We start from the raw sequence: 23,214 nt of genomic DNA, 5'->3' as shown, positions 1-23,214 counted from the left end.
CAAGGGAGCAATAGGTGCTGCTGTGGCTCCCCAAGCTTCCCAGCTGCCAGGGGCTTCAGTGCTGCTGGTGCCAGCAGAGCTATTTAGGGGTGAGTCCCCTGGAGCTGTGTGGCCAGCAGCTCTCCTGGCTGCATGCCCATATTTGCTCATCCCCATCCCTCTGGTGCTAAATGGGAGGGGTGGGAGGATGGGACATCCCTGGGGTGCAGGTGGGGAGGACAGGAGTGTCCCCAGGGTGCAGATATAGAGGAGAGCTGGGGCACAGATGTTGGTGGGGATGGGAGCTGTCATGGGTGTGCAGGCGTGGGAATGGGTGCCCCCCCCAGGTGCAAATGGCTCCACAGGGGTCCAGGAGCTGCAATGTTGCCCCATGGCCATGTTGACAGCAGCACCAGGACCAAAGGTCCCTTCTTGTGTCACTGCAGTGTTGCCACAGGTATCACGTGGTTGTTTGCTCTGCTGTTTTGAAGATGGCTCTGTCCCCACCCAGCTCACGGGGTTGTTCACCCCCCCCGCCACGGAGCAGCACGTGACAGAGGTGAACCGCGTCCTGGGCAGCACAGATGGTGCGGACACCAAAGCCCCGGCTGCCCTCTGTTCCCTCCCCGGGACCGTGGGGGCAGTCAGGGAGGCCATACAGCACCTGATACACTGCGCAGTGACCACAGCCGTGCCAGCAAGCCACAGGCACCAGAGCTACCACCCCACAGCATAGGGAGCCGTGGAGAGCTGCCCTGGCCCCAGCTGAGCACATTCCCAGGCTTTGGGGCACAAGATAGAGACGTCTTGCAAGTCCCCCCCCTCCAAAGCCAACACTTGTTCCGCTGTCCCTGTCGCGTTGGCTGGCGCTCAGTGACCTTTGAGCGCTGGGGTCCGGCATTCTGATAAGGGCCTGGAGGGCTGTGCTGTGCCGCCTGCGCAGTTTATAAAAGCACCACGCAGGGCCCATCCTGCTGTCTGTCTGTCCATCCCTCTGTTTGTGCAGCAGCTGGGGTGAAGATGCTGCGCTTGGTCAGCCGTGCTGCACGCTGCTGGGGGGCAAGGCGGGCAGCGCAGGGGCCAGAGCGGGCACCCCAGGGAGCCCAACACCCCATGGCTGTGCAGAGGGCATGGTGAGCACCCACGCGGATTGGGTGGGATGGAGGCATAACCAGGGTGGGGGGTTGGGGAGCTGGCAGTGCTATTAAACTTTGCCGGGGAAAGGGGATGCTCTCCCTCCTCCCCACAATACCACCTGGCACAGGGAACCAGCAGGGATTTTCTGTGCCCATGGCCTGAGGTGCTTGATGGTGGCATCAACTTGGGGCACCGCCTGTCCCCAAGGCTCAGGGCCGCCATGGGACCGTTGCTGCTCCCTCTGCCCGCAGCCTCTCCAGTGCTGCTGGAACAGGCACCTGGCCCAAGGACGTGGGCATCCTGGCACTGGAGGTATACTTCCCCGCCCAGTACGTGGAGCAGGAGGAGCTGGAGCGGTATGATGGCGTGGAGGCCGGCAAGTACACGCGTGGCTTGGGCCAGCAGCAGATGGGCTTCTGTGCGGCTCATGAGGACATCAACTCCCTCTGCCTGACGGTGGTGCAGCGGCTGGTGGAGCGCGGGCGCCTCTCCTGGGATGCCATCGGCCGACTGGAGGTGGGCACCGAGACAGTCATTGACAAGTCCAAGGCCGTCAAGACCGTCCTCATGCAGCTCTTCCACGACTCGGGCAACACTGATGTGGAAGGCATCGACACCACCAACGCCTGCTATGGGGGCACAGCCTCGCTTTTCAATGCAGCTGACTGGGTGGAGTCCAGTGCCTGGGACGGTGGGTGTGGGCAGGGACTGTGCTGTGGGGATGGGGGAAGGAGGCAGGAGGTGGCCTGAAACCTAAAGATGCTCCAGCAAGCCTCAAAGGGAGCTTCTGCCCCCCCAGGCTCTCCATCAGCCCCATTTCTCACTTGCTTTGGCTGTCACACCCAGCAGCGTGGGGATGGGGATGTGTGAGGGCTGCAGGATGGATGCTGTCACCCACTGATGGAGCCCCTGTCCTCCCCCAGGTCGCTATGCCGTGGTGGTGTGTGGGGACATCGCTGTCTATGCCACAGGGAACGCACGGCCTACGGGAGGTGCCGGTGCCATTGCCATGCTGGTGGGACCCAACGCCCCACTGGTGCTGGAGAGAGGTCAGTGCCATGAGACCCCAGGGGTGACGAGCAGATGGGTGCCATCCCTGGGGGCCATACGCCCATGTAACAGCCCCGGACGGAGCTGCTGAGCTCTGGCAGCACCAGCTCTGCTAACCCTGGTGGCTGCCTGGTGCTGGGTACCCCAGGATCCTGGCTGGCTGCATACCTGTGGGCACCTTGGAGCGATCCAGGGAGGCTGGTGGATGCTGGGGCTGGCATGGCAGGCAGCACCCATGGGTGCTTGCCATCCAGCTGGGACCGCCTGGCACTCCCTGGCAGTCGGCTCTTCCTGTGCCCCCAGGCCTGCGGGGAACCCACATGGAGCATGCCTATGACTTCTACAAGCCAGATCTGGCCTCTGAATACCCAGTGGTGGATGGGCAGCTCTCCATCCAGTGCTACCTGCGGGCGCTGGACCGCTGCTATGCTGTGTACCGCCGGAAGGCAGAGAGACAGTGGCAGCAGGGTAAGTGGTGGCACCCCTGGGGTACCCACACCCTCCTGCTAGATGCTGACAGCCCTCATATTGCCTTCCAGCTGGCATCCAGAGGCCCTTCACCCTTGACGACTTCAAGTTCATCATCTTCCACACGCCCTTCTGCAAGCTGGTGCAGAAGTCAGTGGGGCGGCTGCTGCTGAACGACTTCCTGGCCACCCCCAACCCTGATATGGCCACTGGCCCCTACAAGGGGCTGCAGCCCTTCCGGTGGGTCTGCATGCTGTGTCCCCTGTCCCCCAGCCCAGCTGGGGATGTGCCTGTGAGGGGTTCGAGCCGGCCTCTCTCCGGGCAGTGGCGTGAAGCTGGAGGATACCTACACCAGCAAGGAGGTGGAGAAGGCGTTCCAGGCGGCCAGCCAGGAGATCTTCGACCAGAAGACCAAGCCGTCCCTGCTCCTCGCCTCCCGGAACGGCAACATGTACACGCCTTCCATGTATGGTTGCCTGGCCTCCCTCCTGGCACAGTGAGTCCACCCAAAAGCTGGCTCAGGGTTGGGGGGGAGTGCATTTTGGGGAGGGTATTCTCTGGATTGGCTGGTTTAGGGAGCAGGTGCCAACACTCATGCCCCTCCACTGTAACAGAGACCCAACGCTTTCATTGCACGTAACCTTGTGCTGTCTCCCAGCCAGCCTTTTCATCCCAGTTTGCTAGAGCTGGGCTGGCACATAAAGCCCTTCTGTCAGCGCTGGGAGGATGAAAACCCCCTTGTCATGACTGGGAGAATGGCTGTTCCTTGCCACTGCCATTGGCAAAGGAGCCATGGGAATGCCAGGCACCGGGGCAGGGGGGACAAAGGCCTCATCCCACTGCCCCTCCTTGGGCAGCCCTGGTGCTCCCCAGCCCCAAGCCCCTGCCACAGGCATCTTCTTGCTCTGGGGCCACCTGCCCTAGGCAACGTGGCAACGAGTTGCCATTTAATCCAGCCCCAAGTCCCAGGTCCCCCCTGCCTGTGAAGGGTACAGGAGGCAGCTGCTGACATGGCCCCCACAGCCCTGCATCCCCTCCCCAGCCCATAATCCACTCCGACCCCACTAAGCCCTCATGGCAGATCCTCGGCGCGGGACCTGGCTGGCTCCCGGATTGGTGCCTTCTCCTACGGCTCAGGGCTGGCTGCCAGCATGTTCTCCCTTCGTGTCTCACAGGATGCAGCCCCAGGTGAGCACCATGGGAGAGGGGGGCCAGGAGGGGAGGGCAGCGTGGGGCAGTGGGGCCAGGGCCACTGGCAGTACCGTCTCACCTGGAGGGTCCCTGCCACCAGGTTCACCCCTGGATAAGCTAGTCTCCAGCCTGGCCGACCTGCCAGCTCGCCTGGATGCCCGCAAGCGTGTGGCCCCACAGGACTTTGCTGAGATCATGAAGAGGCGGGAGGAGACGCATCACTTGGGTGAGTGGGGCCGGGGGGGTACGTGACGCAACCCTGCTGGTGCCCCACAGCCTGGCTGAGCATCACCACCCTCTCCACACAGCCGACCACACTCCCCACGGCTCCCAGGCAGATCTCTTCCCTGGCACCTGGTACCTGACACGGGTGGATGCCAAGTATCGCCGGGAATATGCCAGGAAGCCCATCTAGCGGTGACCAAAGCGGTGAGCTGCAGGGAGGGGGACGCTCTCCTCCCCACCGGCATCCCTGCTCACCCCAGATCCAGTGCTGGCCTCTGTGGGAAACCTCACCCTGGACGGCCAGGAAGTGGCGGCAGTGCCTTGGGCTCCAGAGCTGGTGGAGACAGAGGTGTTTTCTGCAAAAGCCCGGGCACCACAGGGGAATAAACATGCAAATGAGAGGGGGCAGCAGCCCGGCTCTGGCTCCTGGTCACAAGTGGTCCCCTCCCACCCCAGGGCCCTTCCCTCAACCACCACGGGGCTGGATCCGTGGTCCCTTATGGGATTTATCCCATGGGCACCCAATGCAGCTGCCTGCCCCATTGGACGTGTGCCTCAGTACCCCCCATTTTCCTAGGATGGGAGCATGCCTCAGCATTTTGGGGGAGCCAGGTAAACCCCAGCTCCCCGGTCTCCAGTTTGGGGGTGGTAAGGTACTGTTTTCCCTGTGATGCCAGCAAATTGAAACATCCGCATGGGAAAACCCAGGTGGGAGGAGGGGGCAGGCGATGTAGGGGCTTACAGGAGGGCTCAGTCCCCCTTGGAGCACTGCCTGCTCGCTGGGCCATGCCCTGGCACAGGACCATGGCTGGATGGGACCTCAGGAGGGCTGCAGCAACCGTGGAGGCCTTTGCACCCTTGAGCAAACAGCAGCAGGGCCAGGGGGCAGGAGGGACTTGGGCAGGGGGCAGGAGGGACAGAGCCTGCAGGAGCTTTGGGGTTAGGAACAAGGGACTGCACAGAAAAGATATCACACACTCTCCCCTCGTGGACCCTTTATTGAATGTGGGGCCACCCCAAGCTCAGCATGGGAGCCAGGGGTGGCCGGGTGTGATGCCCGCCCAGCTCGGGGGGGATCCAGGTGCTGTGGCCACGGGGGGAGTCCTTGCCAGCAGCTGGGGGCTACAGGTGGAGCTGGAAGACCTCCGTGACATGTGGCTTCAGCTCACCAAGGTTGGACAGGGGGGCTGAGAGCCCCACGACACTCCACTGCTCCCCAGCCACTATGCCAGAGCTGTGGTAGGACTGGAGCTGGACCCCTGCCTTCCCCAGCAATCCTAGGGAGAAGGAGAGGGGTTAGGGGCTGCAGGCTGCCCCACCACCCAAGCATCCAGCAGGTAGCAGGGCTCTGCCCACCCCAACACTCCTTAAGAGATCCACGATGCCATTTCTTTCCCCCACTCCAAGTACTTTTCTCCAAGCTGCCAACCCTGTCTCTCCATGCAACATCTGCCCCCTCCCTGCTGCAGCTAGAGATCAGTTCTGGGGATGATGTGGGGTCCCCCCAGACTGCCCCCCACTTGGGAGCAACATGGGGTGCTCACCGGCAAGCGCGGGCAGCGCGCTGGACTCGGAGGCTTTGGCTCTGTAGATTAGGATGGGGCCAGCCAGTGGGGCCGGCTGCTTGAAGGTGGCCCCATTAAGCTCCCGCAGCACTGGGGTGCTGCCCTGCACCGTCCCCGTTGCCCGATGCGGGGTGCCCTGCAGGGCCACCTGCAGCAAGCCGGCGCTGCTGTCGGGCTCAGGGGCCACATCGCTGTGGGTGGTCATAACCTGCCGGAGAGACGTGGCTGCTCAGCACCCAGGTCCTGCATGTGGCAGGGTGCGGGGAAAGGATGTCCTCAGAGGCCACCCTATGGGATGCCCCCCCAGTCTGAGAGGTGCGTTAACAGCCCCACAGGGCGACCCTGGGCTTGTGCTGCTTGACAGGGAAGGAGAGGGTCTGAGTGCGCCACGCTGATATGTAGAGCCCCGGGTGTGCACGCACCTTCAGCCCAGCCTCCTGGGCCAGCAGCAGGGCGTTCACCAGGGTGACCTCCTTCTGTGCCCCTCCAGCCAGCATACCCGCGGCCACAGCAGGTGTCAGGTAGCTCCCAGCCTCCCGCAGGGGTGTCCCTGGGGTGCAGGGAGGAGGCAGGGGGTGGATGGGTGAGCAGCAGAGAGGTCAACCCCACACTGGAACTGCCAGCCTGGGGGTGGTCCTTCCACCAACCCATTTATACATCCACCCTCCCTCCCATCCATGCACCCGTCCATACCGCTACACCCCCATCCTCCCACCCCACCATCTAACCACCCTCCTGTCCATCCCTCCACCTGGCTGCGCACCCAACCCCCTCCCATCTGACCAGCCCAGTGGGTCCCCACTCACCCCTGTGTGCTGCCCACCCATTGGGGTCCCTGTGCCCGGGCATGGGGTGCAGCCTGCCCAGCTCACCTAGAGTGCAGACCTGCACGCTGCCCTGTGCCTGCTTGCCTATCGTGCGCAGCACCACGCCCAGGGCCCTGGCCAGGGTGATCCAGGGCTTGCTCTGGGGTGCGAAAGCCTTGCTGAGAGCCTGCCCATTGACCTGCGAGGGAGCGCAGGATGTGTTATGGGAACCCGCCAGTGAGCACACAGGATTGCTCCCAATGCACCCATGCTTTATGGATGGGGAAACTGAGGCACAGAGGTCAGGTGCCAGGTGGGGGAACTCACTATGCCAGCCAGCCCCTTCCCTGTGGCCATGTCCACGATCTGCATGGCGATCTCCTTGCCGCAGCGGCTCTGCGCCTCCTGCGTGCTGGCACCCAGGTGCGGGCAGCAGATGACATTGGGGTGGTTCACCAGGTCACGGTCCTTTGGGGGCTCCTGCCAACACAGCCCCATGCCATCGTCAGCCCCCGGCACCCACCTGGGAGCCTGGGGTAGGGCATTTACACCCTCTTCCCTTGCAAGGAGAGGAGCTGGGGAGGGCTGTCCCTGGCTCAACTGGGTTTGCTGCTCTGCTCTGCCCTGGCCTGGCTTGGGTGGAGTTAAGGTGATTCTTAGCTGAAGCCAACCTCCGGGGATCCCCGTGGCCCCACTCACCTGTGTGAAGACGTCGAGGGCAGCCCCACCACACTGCCCTGACTGCAGCGCCCGCAGCAGTGCGCCCTCATCCACAATGCCGCCACGGGCACAGTTCACCACCTGCACGCCACGGCGGCACTTGGCGAACGTGCTGTCGTTCAGGAGGCCTGCGGAGGGAGGGAGCCATGAGGAGCCGTGAGGTGCCGTGAGCAGTGGGAGGCTGCCCCTGGCTCCCTCTGAGCCCCCCCCTCCCCGCCAGTGCCAGCCCCATACCCATGGTGGAGGGCAGCAGCGGTGTGTGCACCGTGATGAAGTCGCAGCGGGGCCAGATCTGCTCCAGCGGCAACTGCTCCACACCGAAGGCGGCCGAGGCTTCAGGGGTGATGATGGGGTCATAGCCTATGGTCTGAGGCAGAGCGGGCCCTCGCTCCTGCAGCCTGGCATGGTGCTTACAGCCATGCCAGGGGTGTCCATGCTCCCCATTGCTCCCCATCGTTCCTCCCTGCCTCAGCTCCTTACCTTCATGCCAAAAGCCTGCATGCGGGTGGCCACCTCCCTGCCGATGCGCCCTAGCCCCAGCACGCCCAGAGTCTTCCCGTTCAGCTCCATGCCCATGTACTAGGGTGCAAAGCAGAGAGTGAGTGACCGTGCCCTACACGGGCATGCGCCGCCCCATCTTGCCCAGGGCGCTGTGCCTGCCTCCTACCTTCTTACGGTCCCACTTGCCCTCCTTCATGGAGGCAGCTGCCTGCGGGATCTGCCTGAAAGGGGAGGCTGTGGTCAGCACAGGGGCAGGGGGCTGTGGGGTGCACATCCATCCCCCATCCTGCCTCGCGCTCACCTGGCCAAGCACAGGATCATCCCACAGGTGAGCTCGGCGGCGCTGAGGCTGTTCCCAGTGGGTGTGCTGGGGATGGAGAGTGGTGTCACTGGTTTGTCACCCCCAGGCTGACGGGGGTCTGCATGCACCCTGAGAGGCCAGACACCCGCAGGGTGGTGCCGGGGTGGGGAGGCACCCTGCTGAAGCCTCCCCGGTCTCCCCAGGCGCACAAGCAGGGACGTCCCCATGCTCCTGCTCTTACTTCATGACCAGGACACCCTTCCTGGTGGCCGCCTCCACGTCGACGTTGTCCACGCCGGTGCCCGCTCTGCCCACCACCCGCAGCCTCTCCGCCGCCTCCAGCACGTCGGCCGTGACTTTGGTGGCCGAGCGGACGATGAGCCCATCGCAGTCCTGGCAGGGGGGGCACAGGCACGGCAGGTGGGACCGGGGCTGGGGCTGGCAGTCCCGGGGTGGTCCCGGGGGGGCCGGCGGGCTGGGGACAGCCGCGGCCGGGGGCTGGGACCCGCCGTGCGAAACCGGCCGCGTTCTTGCATCAGACGGGAGGCGGGGACCGCCAGGCGAGGGGGGTTCTGCGGCCACCCGCGACAGCCGAACCCAGCTGCGCCCACCCACGCCCCCAGCCACCCGTGGGTGCAGCCCGGCCGCGCCACGCTCACCCGGATCTCCCGCAGCAGCTCCTCCTTGCTCAGGCCGGGTTTCTCCTGCACTCGGAGGCCGCCGGCCTGCAGGATCTCCCGGCAGCAGGGGTCCAGGCTGTCGCTGATCAGCACCTTCTGCAGCTTCCCCAGCGCCATGGCGGGACCCGGGACGGGACGGGACGGGACGGGACGGGGGTGCCGGCTCTCGTCGCACGCCGCCGGGAGGCTGCTGCTGCCCGCCCGCCGCGCTAAAAGGGCTGCGAGCGGGGCACGTTTTTCGGGCTCATTGGGTCCCGTCTCCATAATCCCACCTCCTTCCCTTCCCCTCCCCGCCCCGGGTCCCCCCCCGCCCCCGGAGGGAGGAGGAGGAGGGGAGTGGGGTCAGGGCTGCGGCGGGTCCCCCCCAGCAGCCCCAGAGCAACGGGCTGGAAAGCAGCGAAGCCGAGGGGAGCGGGGGGGCAGCGTGTGTGTGTGGTGTCCCCCGGCACCGCGGCCGTGCCTCAGTTTCCCTGTCCCGCACATCACAGCGCAGCGAGGCAGGAGGGGAACGGTGGTGGCAGTCACTGCGGTGCACGTGGTTCCCCGCAAAGCTGGGGGTGCGGCCGGCAGGGGAGCAGCCCGGCCCCCAGCCCATGGCAAGCCCAGCCACGTCTCCCCAGCTCGCCCAGGAATGGGGGTTCCCCAGGCCCCATAGCCCAGAGGTGAGGCAGTGCCGTGGACCCGGGCCACCCCCAGCATCACGCCCACTGTTGAGCAATGCCCCCGATAAGGGGCCAGGGGCACGGGGCCAGCCCTGGCCACCTGCTCCCAATGATGTGGGGTGCACAGGAGCCGCCCAACAAACACCCTCCGTGGGGCAAGAGCTATGTGGCTGTGTCCAGTGACCTCGTTGGGGAAAGTGCCGGCCTTCAAGAGGGGATGGTGTGGCGACCCCATGGGGCCGCACAGCCTGGCACACGGGATGGCAAAGGATGGAGGATGTCCCCTTGCTCATGGGGACAAAACCTCACAGTACAGCAGGACCAGACAGACACCAAGTCCTCCCTGGGGGGAGCCAGGATGTGGCCCTTCCTTGCCCACCACTTCCCATGCACTCGGGGTGGCCAGCAGGGATAGCGTACTCCCAAGCCAGGTCCTGATGGGACTGGCCCCCTTGTCTGGGCTGTGTGTGCCCCAAGCAGCAGGGCTGGACCAAACCACCCTGTGTGAAGCCAGGGGCAGCCCCAGAGGCTGTTAAACCCAGCAAAGCCCAAGTGATGGACCAGTGCTGCCAACATGTGAGCACCCAGCACTATGTACGCCCCAGCACTGCATACACCCTGGTGCTATGTACACCCTGGCACTGCCTATACCCCAGTGCTACGTACATCGCAGCCACAGCCAGGGAACAACCATGACGCCAGAGGGGAGAAAGTCCAGGGCAGCCAACACAGGGCAAGAGATAGGGTCAAGGGCAGCAGCTGAAGAAATCTACAGCGGGGTCCCAAAATGGCCCATCGGCAGGGCTGTGACTTGGGGACAGGGCTTCCCCTCCACAGCCTCACACGTGGCATGGGCTGGGGGCACCCATGCTGCGGGAAGTGCTGTGGCTGGGACATGGACCAGCAGCCCCGCTGGCCCTTGGCACAGCCCCACCACCAGCTCTGGCCTCTGTTAACCATTAAGACCTTGCTCAAGGTGCACACCGACCCGGCGTCTCAGCACCCTGCCGGTGCTGTCTGGGTTTACCCAACACCTCCATACATCTCCATGGACCCCTTCCTGCACGGCGCCTGTGGCCCGCTTGTACAGAGGCCACGCGTGGCCAAGCCACCGCTGCTGCATCATATTTGCCGTCTTTTCCCGGCCGTCTGGTGCCCTCTCCTGGGGAACAGCGCTGGAGGCACAGCAGCATCCCAGCACCCTGTCCCTTGCGAGGGGCCTGCTGGGACGCAGGGGGTGCTGGCGGGGTGGTGATGCTGCCAGGCATGTCCTCCCACACTGTCCAAGGGAGCCAGTCGAAAAGACCTGAATCCGGTCCCTGCCTGTGTCCCGAGGAAGGGCCCTCGGGCTGGTGGGGACCCCAGAGCTGGCAGACCCAGGGGCATGGGTACCCAGGGAACATGGGCTGTAGCGGCTGATGAACCACCAGGGTGGAGTCTGGGGGTTATGGGGTCACGGCAACCCACTGCTGATCCCATTAACACTGGGGTCCTGGATGAGCTCTGCCTGGTGGCAGGTGTGGGGGGGGTCAGAGGGTACAGCCAGCCAAAGGGCCGTGAGTGCAGGATGGAGGAGAGTGTTGGGGGGAGTGGTGCCTGCAGAGGGAATGGGACTGGGGGACAAGGCAGGGGCAGTACTGGGACTGGGGTGTCAAGCAGGGAAAGGAATTAGGGGGGTCAAAGGGGACCGGGGTTGGGATAGGAGGTGGCAAAGGAGAGGCAAGGGGAAGGGCGACTGGGGTAATTAGGTTGGGATGGTGGGTGTTAAAGGGTGGTTGGGGTGATGGTGGGGTCAAGGGGGATAGAGGATGACAGGGGTGTCCCAGTGAAGAACTGGGAAGTCATGGAAGATTAGAGAGCAAGTGAGAGTGTTGTGGGGCTGGAAGGGCACCCGGGGGCCTCATGGGGCTCTGAGGGTGACAAGGGGGATTGGGGGTGTCAGGCTGAGATAGAGGCAGCCACGGAAAATGAGGGTGATAGGGGATGACAAGGAGGACTGGAGGTAACTGGGGTGACAGGGATCAGGGATGGTGCCTGGGGGACTGAAGAGTGGGGAAGGATTGGGGTTCAGCCCAGAGGGAGTGGGGGCAATAGAGGGTTGGGGCGGGGGGTGGCCGTGTCGGTCGGGGCAGGATGGCTGCTGGGTGGGAGTCGGGGGAGACGAAGTGGGGGGATGGAGAGAGGGAGGGGGGGCAGAGGGAGGGAGCAGGGAGGGATGGAGCAGGAAAGGAAGAATGGAGGGTCAGAGAGAGGGATGGAGGGAGGGAAGCAGGGATGGATGGATGGATGGATGGATGAAGGATGGAGGCAGGGAGGAGGAGGAGGAGGAGGAGGAGATGCAGCGGCGGGCGGAGCCGGCCGGTGCCGCAGAGCCGCCTCCCCGGCGCACTCTGGGGCGGCCCGGCAGCGCCTGCGGAGACCCGCCGGCTCGGCCCGGTGCCGCCGGTGCCCGGCCCGGTGCCGCCCGGTGCTGCCCGGTGCCGCCGGTGCCCGGCCCGGTGCCGCCCGGTGCTGCCCGGTGCCGCCCGGTGCCCGGCCCGGGCAGGATGCGAGCCCCGCGGCGGAGGTGAGGAGCGTGTCGGTGCGCGCGTGTGTCATCCGTCGGTGATGAGGGTCGGGATGTCCGTGTGCCCAGGGCACACGTGGGGGCTGCGTGTGTCCGGGACGCCCGTGGGGGCTCCGTGCACCCACGCTGGGCTGTGATGCCGCGGCGGGTTGAGGCCCAGGTACCGACCGGCATCGGTGTGGCCGGGATGCGGCCGGGATCGGGTGTGCTCCCTCGGGGCTGTGTGGGGCCGGACACCGCCTGTCCCCAACGCTGTCCCCCTTGGGCCGTGGGTGTCCCCTGCCTGCTGCTGGAGTTCCGCGGGTTGGAGTTGCCGGCAGGGCTGTGGGACACCCCTCTTCCAGCTGGGCTGTGGCTCGCTGGGCCCTGTGCGAGGCAAGCCCAGGAGCACTGCCGGCCATCCAGGCAAGGGGTATGGGGGAGCTGCCGGTGTGTGGGAAGGGAACGGGCACTGGGGGCACACGGGAGCTCGCTGCCCTGGGCCGTGAGGACCCAAAGGCGCCATGGAAGCATGTGCTGTGCCAAGCGAGAGCTCCACAGAGCTGGGCTGGCACTGGCACCGGCACCAGCGCTGGGCTGTCCTTGTCGGGGGCCTGGGCAGGTGGATTTGCTGTGAGGTGCTGGGCTAAGGGTGGCCCTACGGGCAGGGCTGTGGTTCGGGATGCTGGCGCAGGGATCTTGGCTTGCCCCACCTCTCCAGCCCCATTTGCATCCTCCCAGCTCTTCCCCTGGCTCTGCCCACCTCCAATTCCATCCTGAGCCGCCGGCCAGACCGTTTGTCCCGGCACCCGGCCAGGGCTGCCGGGCCCGAGGAGCCGTGCCGGCTGCCACGCGTGCGGTGCAGCACCGGGAGTCATCCTCGCCAGGCGTGTGGGTATCACCGGCCCCAGCTCTCCCCATCCTGCCTCGCTCAATGGAGACCTTGTTGCCGTGCCCTGTGTGCAGGTGGGTGGCCGTGCCGCATGGCGTGGGCTGTGCACCCACACCCAGGCGCACAGGCGGCCGCCACGGTCGTGGCTGGCTGTCCCCGGCTCCACCTCCCCCGTGGCGGCACTCAGTCCCTGCTGAAACATTTGTGCCGACGAGTCAGATGGGAGCTGGGCTGTGACACGCTAGGCATCCCAGCCCCGTCACTGAGCTGCTGCACTCGCCCTCTCCTTGCCCGGCCCTCGCCACGGCCCCTCTGCCAGCCTGGAGGCAGTTGCTGGCACCCAGAGCGCCTGTGGGTGAGCACAGGGCTGGGGGCTGCTGTCTGTCACTCCGTCCATCCCTCTATCCATCTGTCTGTTCGTGGAAGGTGATCCCGCAGCAGGACGAGGTGAGTTGCCGTTGGTGTGCTGAGTGGTGCCAGGTGCTTCAGGGATGCTCTTCCGTGGGGCAGTGGCCACCCTCATGCAGCCCATGTGCTGGGGCCCTGGCAGCCACCCCTGTGCTCTCCCCTCTCCCCAGCGGCACCCCAGAGTGCTGGTGCTGGTGCTGGCCAGCAGCCGTGGTGGCCCTGAGTGATGCCATGGAGATGCTGTGAATCAGCGGGTGCTCTGAGTCAGGGCCGCGTGGCACCCCTCGTGCCAGGGCTTGAAGGTACATCAGTGGTGGGAAGGTCTGCACGGTGTGTGTGGGCCCCTGGGTTTGTGCCCCACTCCAGCTCTGCGCTGTGCTGGCGGCTGTGCTCCACGCCCCGGAGTGGCATGGCCAGCATGAAAGAGCTCTTGTCCTCCTGCAGCCCCAGCAGCACCGCAGTGGCCTCCCCTTTGCAGCAAACAGATTCCCAGTGTTGGGCACACAGACCGGGAGGGGGAAGCCCCCGTCTATCCCAGCCAGCCGTGGCAGAGCCCAGGACTCCTGCTGGCCCAGCGTCCCTGTGGCCTGGCACAGGGCTCCCAGTCCTGGGTTGGGGGGTGCTGGCTGGGCAGCTGGGCTGGAGCAAAGCAGGTGCTCTCCTCGCTCACCCCAGAGCCCATGGCCAGCAACAGTGCTGGCCTGACCCTGCCTCCGGGTGGCCCCAAGGAGCCCCAGATGTCACACCTCCTTGGGTATTGTACTGTGTCTCCCTGGGTTTTGTGCCTCCTTGGGTATCAGGCGTTCAGCTGTTGTGCCTCCTCGGTTGTTGTGTGTCCAGGTATTATGCTTCTGGGTGTCATGCCTCCTTGGCTGTCATGTCACTGGGTATTGTGCTTCTTTGGATATTTTGCCTCCTGGGATACCATGCCTTGGGATATTGTGCTGCTGGATACTGTGCTTCCTTGAGTATTGTGCATCCTTGAGCATCTTGAGTCTGGGTATCATGGCTCCTTGGATGTTATGCACCTCTGGGTATCATGCTTTCTGGGTATCAATCCTCCTGGAGTGTCACGCCTCCAGAAATCATGCCTCTTGCATATTGTGCCTTTGGGTATCAGGTCTTCTTGGGTGTCATGCCTTCGGGTATTGTACTTCTGTGTGTTGTGCTACCTTGGATATCATGCCTCCGGGTACTGCGCCTCCAGGTACTGCACCTCTGGATACTGCACCTCCATGTATGTACCCCTGGGTACCATGCCTCTGGGTATCATGCCAGTGATGGTGCCTGGCAGGGCGCACGGCCATGCCTTGCCAGCGCTGGTGTGCTTAAAGCCATCATGCCTCAGTTTCCCCTCATGGCGTGTTGTTGGTGCAGGGGCTGTGACTCCCCACGGTTGCCTTCTCCTGCTCCCTCCCCATGTGGTCTGGCAGTGCTGTGTCCCCTGCCCGTGAGGTGCCGGTGTAGTGTCCCCTGCTCAGTGGGCACGGTCCCAGAGCCCCCACCGTGACCTGTGCTGTAGGGACCTGCTGGCTCTGCCTGACTGCTTGGGCTCAGCATCGTGCATGTGGGCAGGACATAGTGCCTGCCATGGCACTGGGGACAAGGGCCTACTGCTCCACTCACAGGACCCCACCAAAAAGCTGTTATGCTGGGATTGGAGAATAAATACTCTGATTTTTTTTTTTTTTAAGGAAAAAAAATCTGCGTTTCTTTATTTGTGAGTTGTTTTTTTTTCTTTCTTTTAAATCGTGAAATGACTCACGCTTCTCTGCTGAAAATAAACCTGATTGCAGCTGCGGTGGGGAGCTGCTGAGCTGTGAGAGCACAGAGGCAGGGGGCCCCTCGGAGAGTGGCTGGGGCCAGACCTGCCTTAGGCAGCCCCTGCTCGCTGTCAGCACCCAGACCCCCTCCCTGGGGCTGCGCGAGGCTGCTGTGGGGGCTCAGGTGGCCCTGCAGGGCTGCTAATGGGGCTAAAGTGCTCCTAAGGGGGTACCCCCACCTGCATGGCCCCTGGGGCCTCGTGTCTTTGCACTTAGAGCAGATGCCTCCTGACTGCGGGAACACACATGGGCACCCCCATGTGTGTACGGACGCCCGTGTGCCCCGTACATGCACACACGCAGGTGCAACCCCCCCTGCACCCCCACGGATGTACAGAGGGCTTTCCTTGCCTGGAGTTCACCCCCCACCCTGGGCAGGCTTTTGCATGACTGTTTGATATTGGGGGCTCACCTGGCCACGCCCCACCCTCAGTGCCATGGAGCCACCTGCAAACCCTCAGGGTGGAGGAGACACAGCAGCTGCTGTGCAGAAGCTTTGGTAAAATCCCCTTGCGCCCTCCCTGGCCCCTCTGGCCCAGCAGCTGGGTGGTGCATGGGGGCCATGGGGGCTGGACCCCCCACCCCATTCCTTGTGTGACACGGCCATGTGCTCCTCTCTGCAGGGACCCCTGTAGTGGTGACGGGCCAGCTGTGCTCCCCGGCACCAGCTGCATGGCAGGTAAGACACCCCAAGAGCACCCCACCCGTATCCTGCATGCCCCAGCCCCTGGGCCAGTGCCAGTGACATTTTGGGGGCAAACGGTGTGCAGAGCAGCCACTTTGCTCATCTGACTGCTGCCCACCCTTGCTCCCTCTCAGCTTCCAAAGATGGGCCGTGGGGTGAGGGCGATGAGGACCCTGCGCTGGCCAAGCTGGGGGCGTCCCATGGTCCCCCGGGTGCTCAGCCCGAGCCTGGCCCCTTGGTGCAGACTTGTCTCCTCCGGGACCTGGAGATGGGTCCCCTTGCTCAGACACAGACCCTGCGGGACTTTGAGCAGGTGAGACCACAACATGCTGGACCCCCCCATGGCACTACTAGGACCCCCCAGCACTGCCAGGACCCCCCCAGCACTGCCAGATGCTTGCAGGATACATGCTGGATTCCCTGGGTGCAGTAGTGGGGTGCAGAGGGCAGGAGGGTGATGCGGGGCAGGCAGTGGTGGGACGGGAAGAGGGGGCTCAGCCCCCCCGGGCACCCCGCTCCCCCTCCCTGCCTCCTGTCTGAGGCACGCGGGGGCCGCCGGAGCTCGGGTTTCACCACCCGCCTGTCCCCACCGTCCCCGCTCTGGTGATTCCTCAAATAGCTCCTAGCTCCAGGAGCCGTGGAAAAAAAGGAAAGGGGCCGTGGCAGGGACGGCGGCAGGAGCTGTGGGAGGGCAGGAGCCCCGGGCTGTGTCCCCAACGGCGCCATGTGAGGGGTGCCGGGATGCACCCCCCATGGAGTGCCGGCCATGGCTAATGGGTACCGCACGCTCTCCCAGCACCTCAACGACCTCAAGAAGGAGAATTTCAGCCTCAAGCTGCGCATCTACTTTCTCGAGGAGCGCGTCCAGCAGAAGGGCGAGGGCAGCTGGGACGATGTCTACCAGCGGGTGAGTGCCCATGGGGGATGGGTGCCCAGCTGGGGTTTCCTTCCCGATGCCCTCCCTTTGCCGGCAGGAGATGGGGTTGTAGGAGCACAGCTGGTGGGGATGCCGGGGAGGGTGTTGGACACGACACTGGGGCTGGGGGATCCTCTGTGCGGGAGTTTGCCCCTTGCTGCCTTTGGAGTGGGGAGAGGGTTGGGGAGGGAGTCCGCATGTCCAGGCAAGTATGGTGGCATCCTACCTGCCTGCCTCCCACCCCGCAGAACATTGAGCTGAAGGTGGAGGTGGAGAGCCTGAAGCGGGAGCTGCAGGAGAAGCAGCAAGCCTTGGACAACACATGGTGAGTGGGGCTGGCCAAGCCCCTTGCCCCGGGACAGACGCGGCACCCGTGCTGTCTGTGGTGTTTGCATTGGCATGGGGTACAAGGGTTTTCTGCCTTGCACCCTGCTGCAGTGGGCAGCTGGGGGTTTTGCAATAGGGCCAGAGGGGCTTGTAATGGGGCTGGGCACCGACAGTGCTCCCCTTACAGCCCTAGCGCCAGCCAAAAATAAAGGGCAGCACCTGTTTGGCAGGGGAGGGCAGCACCGTGCCTGGGGGCCATGGCGTGGGTGTCCCACGGCAGGGCACCGCTGGGCGGGGGGCTGGGAGCCCCCGGTTTCAGGAGCATGCAGGGGCTGCTTTGATGGTTCAGAGCCTGAGTGTGACCAGGTGCTGCTGGAGGACCGGTGTCCCCAGGGCAGCAGCACTCAGAGGTTACAGTACACTTTGCCCAGGGGTCCTGCAGAAACAGGACCCATAGCATGGGGGAAGCTGGGCTGGTGGCACCCAGGGTGGCACAGCTCACCCAGCCCAGCCAGTTTGGGGTGGGGGCTTTTGCAAAGGGAGGTCATGCTGTGCCATGCCATGCTGTGCCACACCCTGCCAAGCCATGCCATGTTGTGCCATGCCTTGTTGTGCCATGCCATGATATGCCATGCTGTGCTGTGCCATGCCACAGTGTGCTGTGCAATACCATGCAGTGTTATGCCATGTCACGTTGTGAGATGCCATGCCATGCCATACCATGCTGTGCCATACTGTGCTGTGCCATGCTATGCCGTGCCATGCCATGATGTGCCTGGCAGGGTGGCCGCGGAGAACCAGACAACCCGCAGCCAGGCAGTGCTCCGGCAGCAGTATGAGGAGCGGCAGCGGGAGTCGGAGCACGTCTATGAGCTCCTGGAGAACAAGATCCAGCTCCTGCAGGAGGTGAGCCCGGGGATGGTGGAGGCTGAGGTGGGGCCGGGGACTGGTTGCTGGGGACTCACCCCACTGCTGTGCAGGAGGCCAGGCTGGCACGGAGTGAGGCCGAGCAGGCTACAGCACTGGCCAGAGCTGAGGCAGAGCGGTGCCAGGAGCTGGCAGGGAAGCTGAAGGAAGCTGCGAGGACGAAGGAGGACAGGAGTGATGATGTCTGTGAAGCCATGGCACAAAGGTGGGTGCCCAGGACCCGTCCCCTCTGTGCTGCCAGACTGTGCCCTGTGCTGGTCCTTGGGACTACCAATGGGCTGCTGCTGTGTGGCAATGGGGGGTTGTGGGCACCCAGGGGGGTGGAGAGGGTCACTCCACCGGGAGAGAGCTGGACTGTGGGGGAGAGGATCATGCTGAGCATCTCCCATGCTTCCCTTCCTCACAGGAGAATCGAAGAGCTGACCCAAGAGCTGGCCGATAGCAAACAGCTTGTGGAGACGCTGTCAGCTGAGAAGCACAACCTGCAGCAGCGCCTGGAGCAACCCCCAGCTGTGGGGGGACAGGTGGGTGTGCAGGCACAGGGTGACCCCAGCCGGCACCCCAGGGAGGAGTGCACCCACCCAGGGCATGGCTGGCAGTTGTCATGGCTGTCCCCTTCTGGGGCTGTGGCCAGGGCTGTGCCACATCCAGCCTGGCAGCGTCAGGCGTTTGTGCATCTGTGCCGGGGGGAGCAGGGGGGCTGGGAGGGCCTGGTGCATGGTGTCAGAGGAGAGGCCACCAACCTGCGTGGTTCTTCTGTGGCTGTCAGCACTGCCTGCACGGGTCTGTCGTTTAAATCCTGGGTCTTAAAATACCCCCAGCAGCCTGGCACGGTGCCAGGTGGGATTTCAGGGCTGTGAGGGATCAGAGCAGCATGTTCCTGGCAGCCTCACAGCTCCGGCCATGCTGCGTCTTGGTGGCACAGCAGCCACAAGCCACCAGTGCATGAGCTGCCCATGTGCCAGTGCCGCGTCCCAGTCCCAACACCCGTGCAAACGCCCATCCCCAGTCGGCAGCTCCGGGTGTGGGGGGGATGTCTCCACAGCACAAGGCCACTTTCACCCATGCACCAATACCTGCATGGCACGCCATAGCACACACTGGGACTGGGACGCAGCGCTGGCACGGGGGTGGGGACCTGGCGCTGGGGTAGGTGCTGGCATTGCGGATGGGCACTACCTGGGGGTGCTGACACTGGCATTGGGGCTGGGCCCCAGCCACTGGCCCTGAGCTGTCGCTGTCACTTTAACGGTCACTGTCACGCTCACGGTCACCGTCGCCGTCCCCAGCACTGCGCTGTGCCAGGCCCACGCGTGCCCGGGCTGCGCCGCGGGCGGCCACAGCGCATGCGCACCTTCCGGGGGTGAAGACTACAAATCCCGGCAGGCGCCGCGGCCGGTGCGCGTGCGCTCTCTTCCGCTGCCATCTTGAAATCTGAGCCACAAGCCGGGCGCTGCCGTGGCAGGAGCATCCTCGGGGGCGGCGGGAGCGGTGGGGCCTGTAGGGCGGGGGGCAGCCCCGGATGAGGGGAGGGGGTAGTGAGGAGAGGGGTGAGCTGTGAGGAGGGGGGGCAGGGAAGGGCGGGCGGGCGGGCGGGGGTGTGTGTGTGTGTTAGCCAGGAGAGGGGGTCAGCCCTGGTGCGGCTGGGCTGAGATGCGAAGGAGATGTTGTAGGGTGGGATGTTTCTGTAGCACCAGGAATCCCAGTGTGTCACCCTCCTAAAAAGGGGGGATTGGTGGGGTGAGAAGTGCCAGGGGGCTCCGGGGTTGAGGGAGCTGTGCCCTGGGAGATGTGCTGAGTGAGCAGTGGAGGCCTCAGTAAGGTCTTCTGAGAACCACCAGAAGTGGGTTTGGGTGCTGGTCAGGAGGGAGGATGAAGGAAACCTGCCGGATCTGTGCCCGGGAGCTGTGTGGCAACCAGCGGCGATGGATCTTCCACACAGCAGCCAAGCTGAACCTCCAGGTGCTGCTCTCCCACGTCCTGGGCAGGGAGCTGTGCCGGGACGGCAAATCCGAGTTCGCTTGCAGCAAGTGTGCCTTCATGCTGGACCGCATCTACAGGTTCGACACCGTCATCGCGCGCATCGAAGCCCTCTCCATCGAGCGCCTGCAGAAGCTGCTGCTGGAAAAAGACCGCCTCAAGTTCTGCATTGCAAGCATGTACCGCAGGAACAACGAAGACTCTAGCACAGATGACAGACCTGGGGATGGGACTGTGGACCTTTCTAATCTGCCTGATGTACGGTACGCTGCCCTCCTCCAGGAGGACTTTGCTTATTCTGGGTATGAATATTGGATGGATCAAGAAGACCACAGCTTGGAGCCACACAGCTGCCATGCTTCAGAGGGAGCAAGTAACCGCCCACGGCGCTGCCGTGGCTGTGCTGCGCTGCGGGTGGCCGATGCCGACTATGAAGCAATTTGCAAAGTGCCACGAAAGGTGGCCAGAAGCATCTCCTGTGGGTTGTCCAGCCGGTGGTCAGCCAGCATAGGCAATGAGGAGTCATCTGTGTGTGATGCAGCAGAGTCCACTAGCGCCAGAGGGCCTGTGGATGGGGAAAGCATGGAAGAAGGCACACCTGCATCCTCTGTTGAGTCTCTGGACACGACTGTGGAGGCAAGCCTTCCGCAGCAGAAGGATGAAGATGCAGATAAGGGGGCGAAAGGGAATGGGAAATGTGATGATTTCTCAGATGACCACATGACCCCAAATTCTTCGCTGAGTGGGAACAGGCTGGAGCTGGCCCTCAGCTTAATCAAGGCTTTGGACTACAAACCCCTTCAGAGCCCCCGAGGCAGCAGGCTACCTATTCCTGTGAAGTCCACCTTACCCCCTCCCAAGCTCAGCCGTGACTCGGCAGATGGCAGCGCGTCTGCTGGCTTAGTGTGTGCTGGTTCTGCCTTCCTGAACGCAGACAGAAAATCCTTTTCCAGAGCTCCTTTGGGTCTTTCCCTGGAGATTTCTGAACTGCAGGAGTTGTGGGATGACCTCTGTGAGGATTATATGCCGCTGCGGGTACAGGTAGAGGTCATCGTGCTGCTGTTCAATGGAGCAGTGTCCCCGCGGCCTGATGCTGAGCTCACTAGGGATTCTTTTGTGCTGAGATAATGCAGATAGCCATGTGTCACTGAATCCAGGGCTAAGAATAGGCAGCTTGGTCCTTTTTAGGTGTGCTGCCTCTCTCCTCTGCCATTTTCCTGTCATCTGTTTCCTCCTTGTGTTCTGGGAAATTAACTTCCCCCCCACCCCATGCCCCATCAGCTCTCCCTGTGAGTGCAGCCAGCCAATCAGTCTAAGCTGTTAGCATGCTTTGTCATTTTTCTGCTGAGAAAACACCAGTTTCACTTCATCTTTCTCTTTAGTAAGTCAGTGTGACTTTTACCCATAACCAAGGGGAGTGTTTTAAGCTTCTGGGCATGTGTTTTCCAGCAAATGTATTTTCTTTGGGCCTGGGTAATGGTCCAGTATTGGGAATGCCTGCCTCCGGAGCCCTGCCTCTGCAGATCAGGCCTCCAACCTGCCTAATGTGCAGATCTGTGCAGGGATCTGTGGCGCGTGCCCGGAAGAAAAGGTGTTTTCCTTAAACGTGGATTTGTGCCAGAGGGTGTCTTTAGGGTTGGTATTCTAAATAATTGGTTTATTTTCTGATCCCTTGAAAAGATTCATCAATTAACAGTGGGTGTTGCTGAGAGGTGATGAAAGCTCCTGCTTTCATGGGACTTCCTGGTGCTGTTCTCTGCCTTGATGGTAGTCCTTGTGTAGCTCCGACTGCCTGTGTTTTGCTGGCTTTAATGAAATCTGCATTAGTATGCAGTCAAAAAGCTGAATTTGTAACTCCTTTAACCACTTTCCTTAATGAATGGAAGGCCTCAGTCAGCTTCAATTCAGGAATATCCATGTCAGCCTAATTGCATTCCCATTAGCAGCCTTAGTGCTGTCTAATGCTCTAGGTAGCCCTGGGGGATTAGAAAAATGCTTGTTTATTACTATGGCAACTGTGGCTGTGCTGAATTACACTTCCTATTCAGCCAGCGCCGCTTGCTGTCCCATCTGCTTGGGTGTTTCCAAGAGCTGTGTGCTTTTCCCGTGAAAGCCTGCTCAAGAGATGATGCTGGGGAGAAACATAGGAAAAACTACACTTTGATCTGGTGCACAAAGCCATCATGCTGGCAGCCCCCAACTGATGATGTGAAGCAGGGCGTTGCTGCTCCTGTAGTCTGTGTTGCTTGCTACTGATTTTCACTGCTAGGGATATACTTACAGCATAAAAATAGGCTTTCTCTTAACAGAATGTGGCGCAATCAACGTGACGTGTTTACAGCTTGGATTTGTGTCACACGTTGCCATCCTCCTCTTGGAACTGCTTTAGAGGAGTTTCTCCAGTCTCTGCTGTCCAACTGTCCCTGCCAGGAATTCATCCTGCAGGATTTTCTACTGCCGGTTTCTTGCCATGGCAGCAGCAGCAGTTGTGGTCTTTGGTGCAGGGTCTGGCAGAAGAGGGGAAGTGTTTAATCTTTTGTATGGCTTTAACAGCAAAAATGAGAAGCTGGATGCTGCTAGTAAATGAAATGGTTCTCCTATAAATGATTTTCCTTTTTCTTTGTATGAGCAACACTGTTTCTAAAAGTCAGGTACTGCTGTCCAGTGATACGTATACAGAAATGCCTTTCTGGTAATGTGAAGGGTATATATAGATATATAGGGCCACAGTTCCCATATTGGGTTTGGGAAACTGCAGTTCTCCTTTAAATTTACTGCTGTAAGCTACAATGACCGAGAGAGATCTGGTGTCAGGGCACATGATCTCATAGGTACTGTCCTGGGCATTTTCTTGAACCAACAATTTTTCCTCTTCATCAGTACAGCCCCAGAAATACCCCTGAATTCAACCTCTGTCAGACACACTCTTGCAGCTGCCTGCAGTGCCCTACTGACAGCCAGGCTTTCACCCACTGTTCTGGGCAGATGCGAGCCTGGCATGCTTAGATAACAGTGATTATTATTCTTATTTTTTAAAGTAGTATTCTGTCTAGGGCAGTGTATGCTGATATTGCTGGAGCTGTACTGAGGAGAGATTGTCAGTAAAATGCTGATGTAGTAAAAACTGCTGGGGAGCTGTGCTCCTCCTCATGTGGCATGGCTGCAGGGAAGCATGAGCAAGGGGAGAGGCCGCTTGGGCTTTTGGACTTTGGACTCTGGACCTGCCTTTGCCTTTCCCTTCCTTGCTTTTAACTCTTTGCAGGCTTTTTGCTTATTTTTCTTTGGAATGTGCAAATTGTGAGGAAATGTGTGTTTTCCTTTTTTATTTCTTTTTTTCCCCCTTCTGTTTTAATGAGCCTTATTTCAAAATAGCTGCTGTGTGAGAGGTTCCAGCAGCTCTCTCTGTCTGATCCAAAGCTTCTGGCT

General features: G+C 62.2%; 3 protein-coding genes across 8 annotated transcripts in view; 2 read left to right on the top strand and 1 right to left on the bottom strand.

Moving 5' to 3' along the window:
• Positions 1-945: 945 nt before the first annotated feature.
• On the top strand, positions 946-4,461 carry HMGCS2 (3-hydroxy-3-methylglutaryl-CoA synthase 2). 2 transcript variants are annotated; one of them, XM_064454679.1, is made up of 9 exons: positions 946-1,112; positions 1,368-1,807; positions 2,040-2,165; positions 2,470-2,634; positions 2,706-2,874; positions 2,960-3,130; positions 3,716-3,822; positions 3,926-4,051; positions 4,134-4,461. In XM_064454679.1, exons 1-9 carry the CDS (start codon positions 1,000-1,002, stop codon positions 4,238-4,240), a joined length of 1,524 nt encoding a protein of 507 aa, XP_064310749.1. In that variant the 5' UTR covers positions 946-999; the 3' UTR covers positions 4,241-4,461. The 2 variants fall into 2 exon arrangements, with proteins under 2 accessions (XP_064310749.1, XP_064310748.1); XM_064454678.1 differs by having other exon boundaries at positions 3,704-3,822.
• A 569-nt stretch (positions 4,462-5,030) lies between these two features.
• PHGDH (phosphoglycerate dehydrogenase) lies at positions 5,031-8,847 on the bottom strand. Its single transcript, XM_064454676.1, has 12 exons — positions 8,603-8,847; positions 8,185-8,336; positions 7,944-8,009; positions 7,809-7,863; positions 7,622-7,720; positions 7,376-7,508; positions 7,121-7,269; positions 6,749-6,901; positions 6,488-6,620; positions 6,038-6,165; positions 5,595-5,823; positions 5,031-5,327 (listed from the first exon to the last, which is right to left on the bottom strand). The coding sequence occupies exons 1-12, from the start codon at positions 8,738-8,740 to the stop codon at positions 5,173-5,175; spliced, it is 1,590 nt and encodes a 529-aa protein (XP_064310746.1). The 5' UTR covers positions 8,741-8,847; the 3' UTR covers positions 5,031-5,172.
• Positions 8,848-11,602: 2,755 nt separating this feature from the next.
• The window catches only part of PDE4DIP (phosphodiesterase 4D interacting protein), a 35,323-nt gene continuing 23,711 nt past the window's right edge, over positions 11,603-23,214 (top strand). The window contains exons 1-10 of one of the 5 annotated variants that reach the window (XM_064454669.1): positions 11,712-11,770; positions 11,812-11,851; positions 12,572-12,796; positions 15,577-15,632; positions 15,773-15,951; positions 16,435-16,545; positions 16,803-16,879; positions 17,664-17,787; positions 17,862-18,013; positions 18,215-18,332. In XM_064454669.1, the coding sequence (XP_064310739.1) occupies positions 11,832-11,851; positions 12,572-12,796; positions 15,577-15,632; positions 15,773-15,951; positions 16,435-16,545; positions 16,803-16,879; positions 17,664-17,787; positions 17,862-18,013; positions 18,215-18,332 (1,062 nt within the window). In that variant the 5' untranslated portion in view covers positions 11,712-11,770; positions 11,812-11,831. Of the gene's footprint in view, positions 11,852-12,571; positions 12,797-15,576; positions 15,633-15,772; positions 15,952-16,434; positions 16,546-16,802; positions 16,880-17,663; positions 17,788-17,861; positions 18,014-18,214; positions 18,333-19,396; positions 20,830-23,214 lie in introns of those variants that run through there. The other 4 variants (XM_064454668.1, XM_064454671.1, XM_064454670.1 and 1 more) reach the window with 4 other exon arrangements.

Source organism: Phalacrocorax carbo, chromosome 6 (assembly GCF_963921805.1).
Source record: "Phalacrocorax carbo chromosome 6, bPhaCar2.1, whole genome shotgun sequence".
Taxonomy (NCBI): Eukaryota; Metazoa; Chordata; class Aves; order Suliformes; family Phalacrocoracidae; genus Phalacrocorax; species Phalacrocorax carbo.
This window is presented reverse-complemented; position numbering and strand designations above follow the sequence as displayed.

Excerpts from the sequence above, each read along its gene's own strand:
- HMGCS2 (XM_064454678.1), top strand. The coding sequence starts at position 1,000 with ATGCTGCGCTTGGTCAGCCGTGCTGCACGCTGCTGGGGGGCAAGGCGG. Across the intron at positions 1,808-2,039 it reads GGAGTCCAGTGCCTGGGACG|GTCGCTATGCCGTGGTGGTG; the intron begins GTGGGTGTGGGC and ends GTCCTCCCCCAG. Across the intron at positions 3,823-3,925 it reads CTCACAGGATGCAGCCCCAG|GTTCACCCCTGGATAAGCTA; the intron begins GTGAGCACCATG and ends CCCTGCCACCAG.
- PHGDH (XM_064454676.1), bottom strand. The coding sequence starts at position 8,740 with ATGGCGCTGGGGAAGCTGCAGAAGGTGCTGATCAGCGACAGCCTGGAC. Across the intron at positions 8,010-8,184 it reads AAGGGTGTCCTGGTCATGAA|CACACCCACTGGGAACAGCC; the intron begins GTAAGAGCAGGA and ends CTCCATCCCCAG. Across the intron at positions 6,902-7,120 it reads CCCTCGACGTCTTCACACAG|GAGCCCCCAAAGGACCGTGA; the intron begins GTGAGTGGGGCC and ends CTGTGTTGGCAG.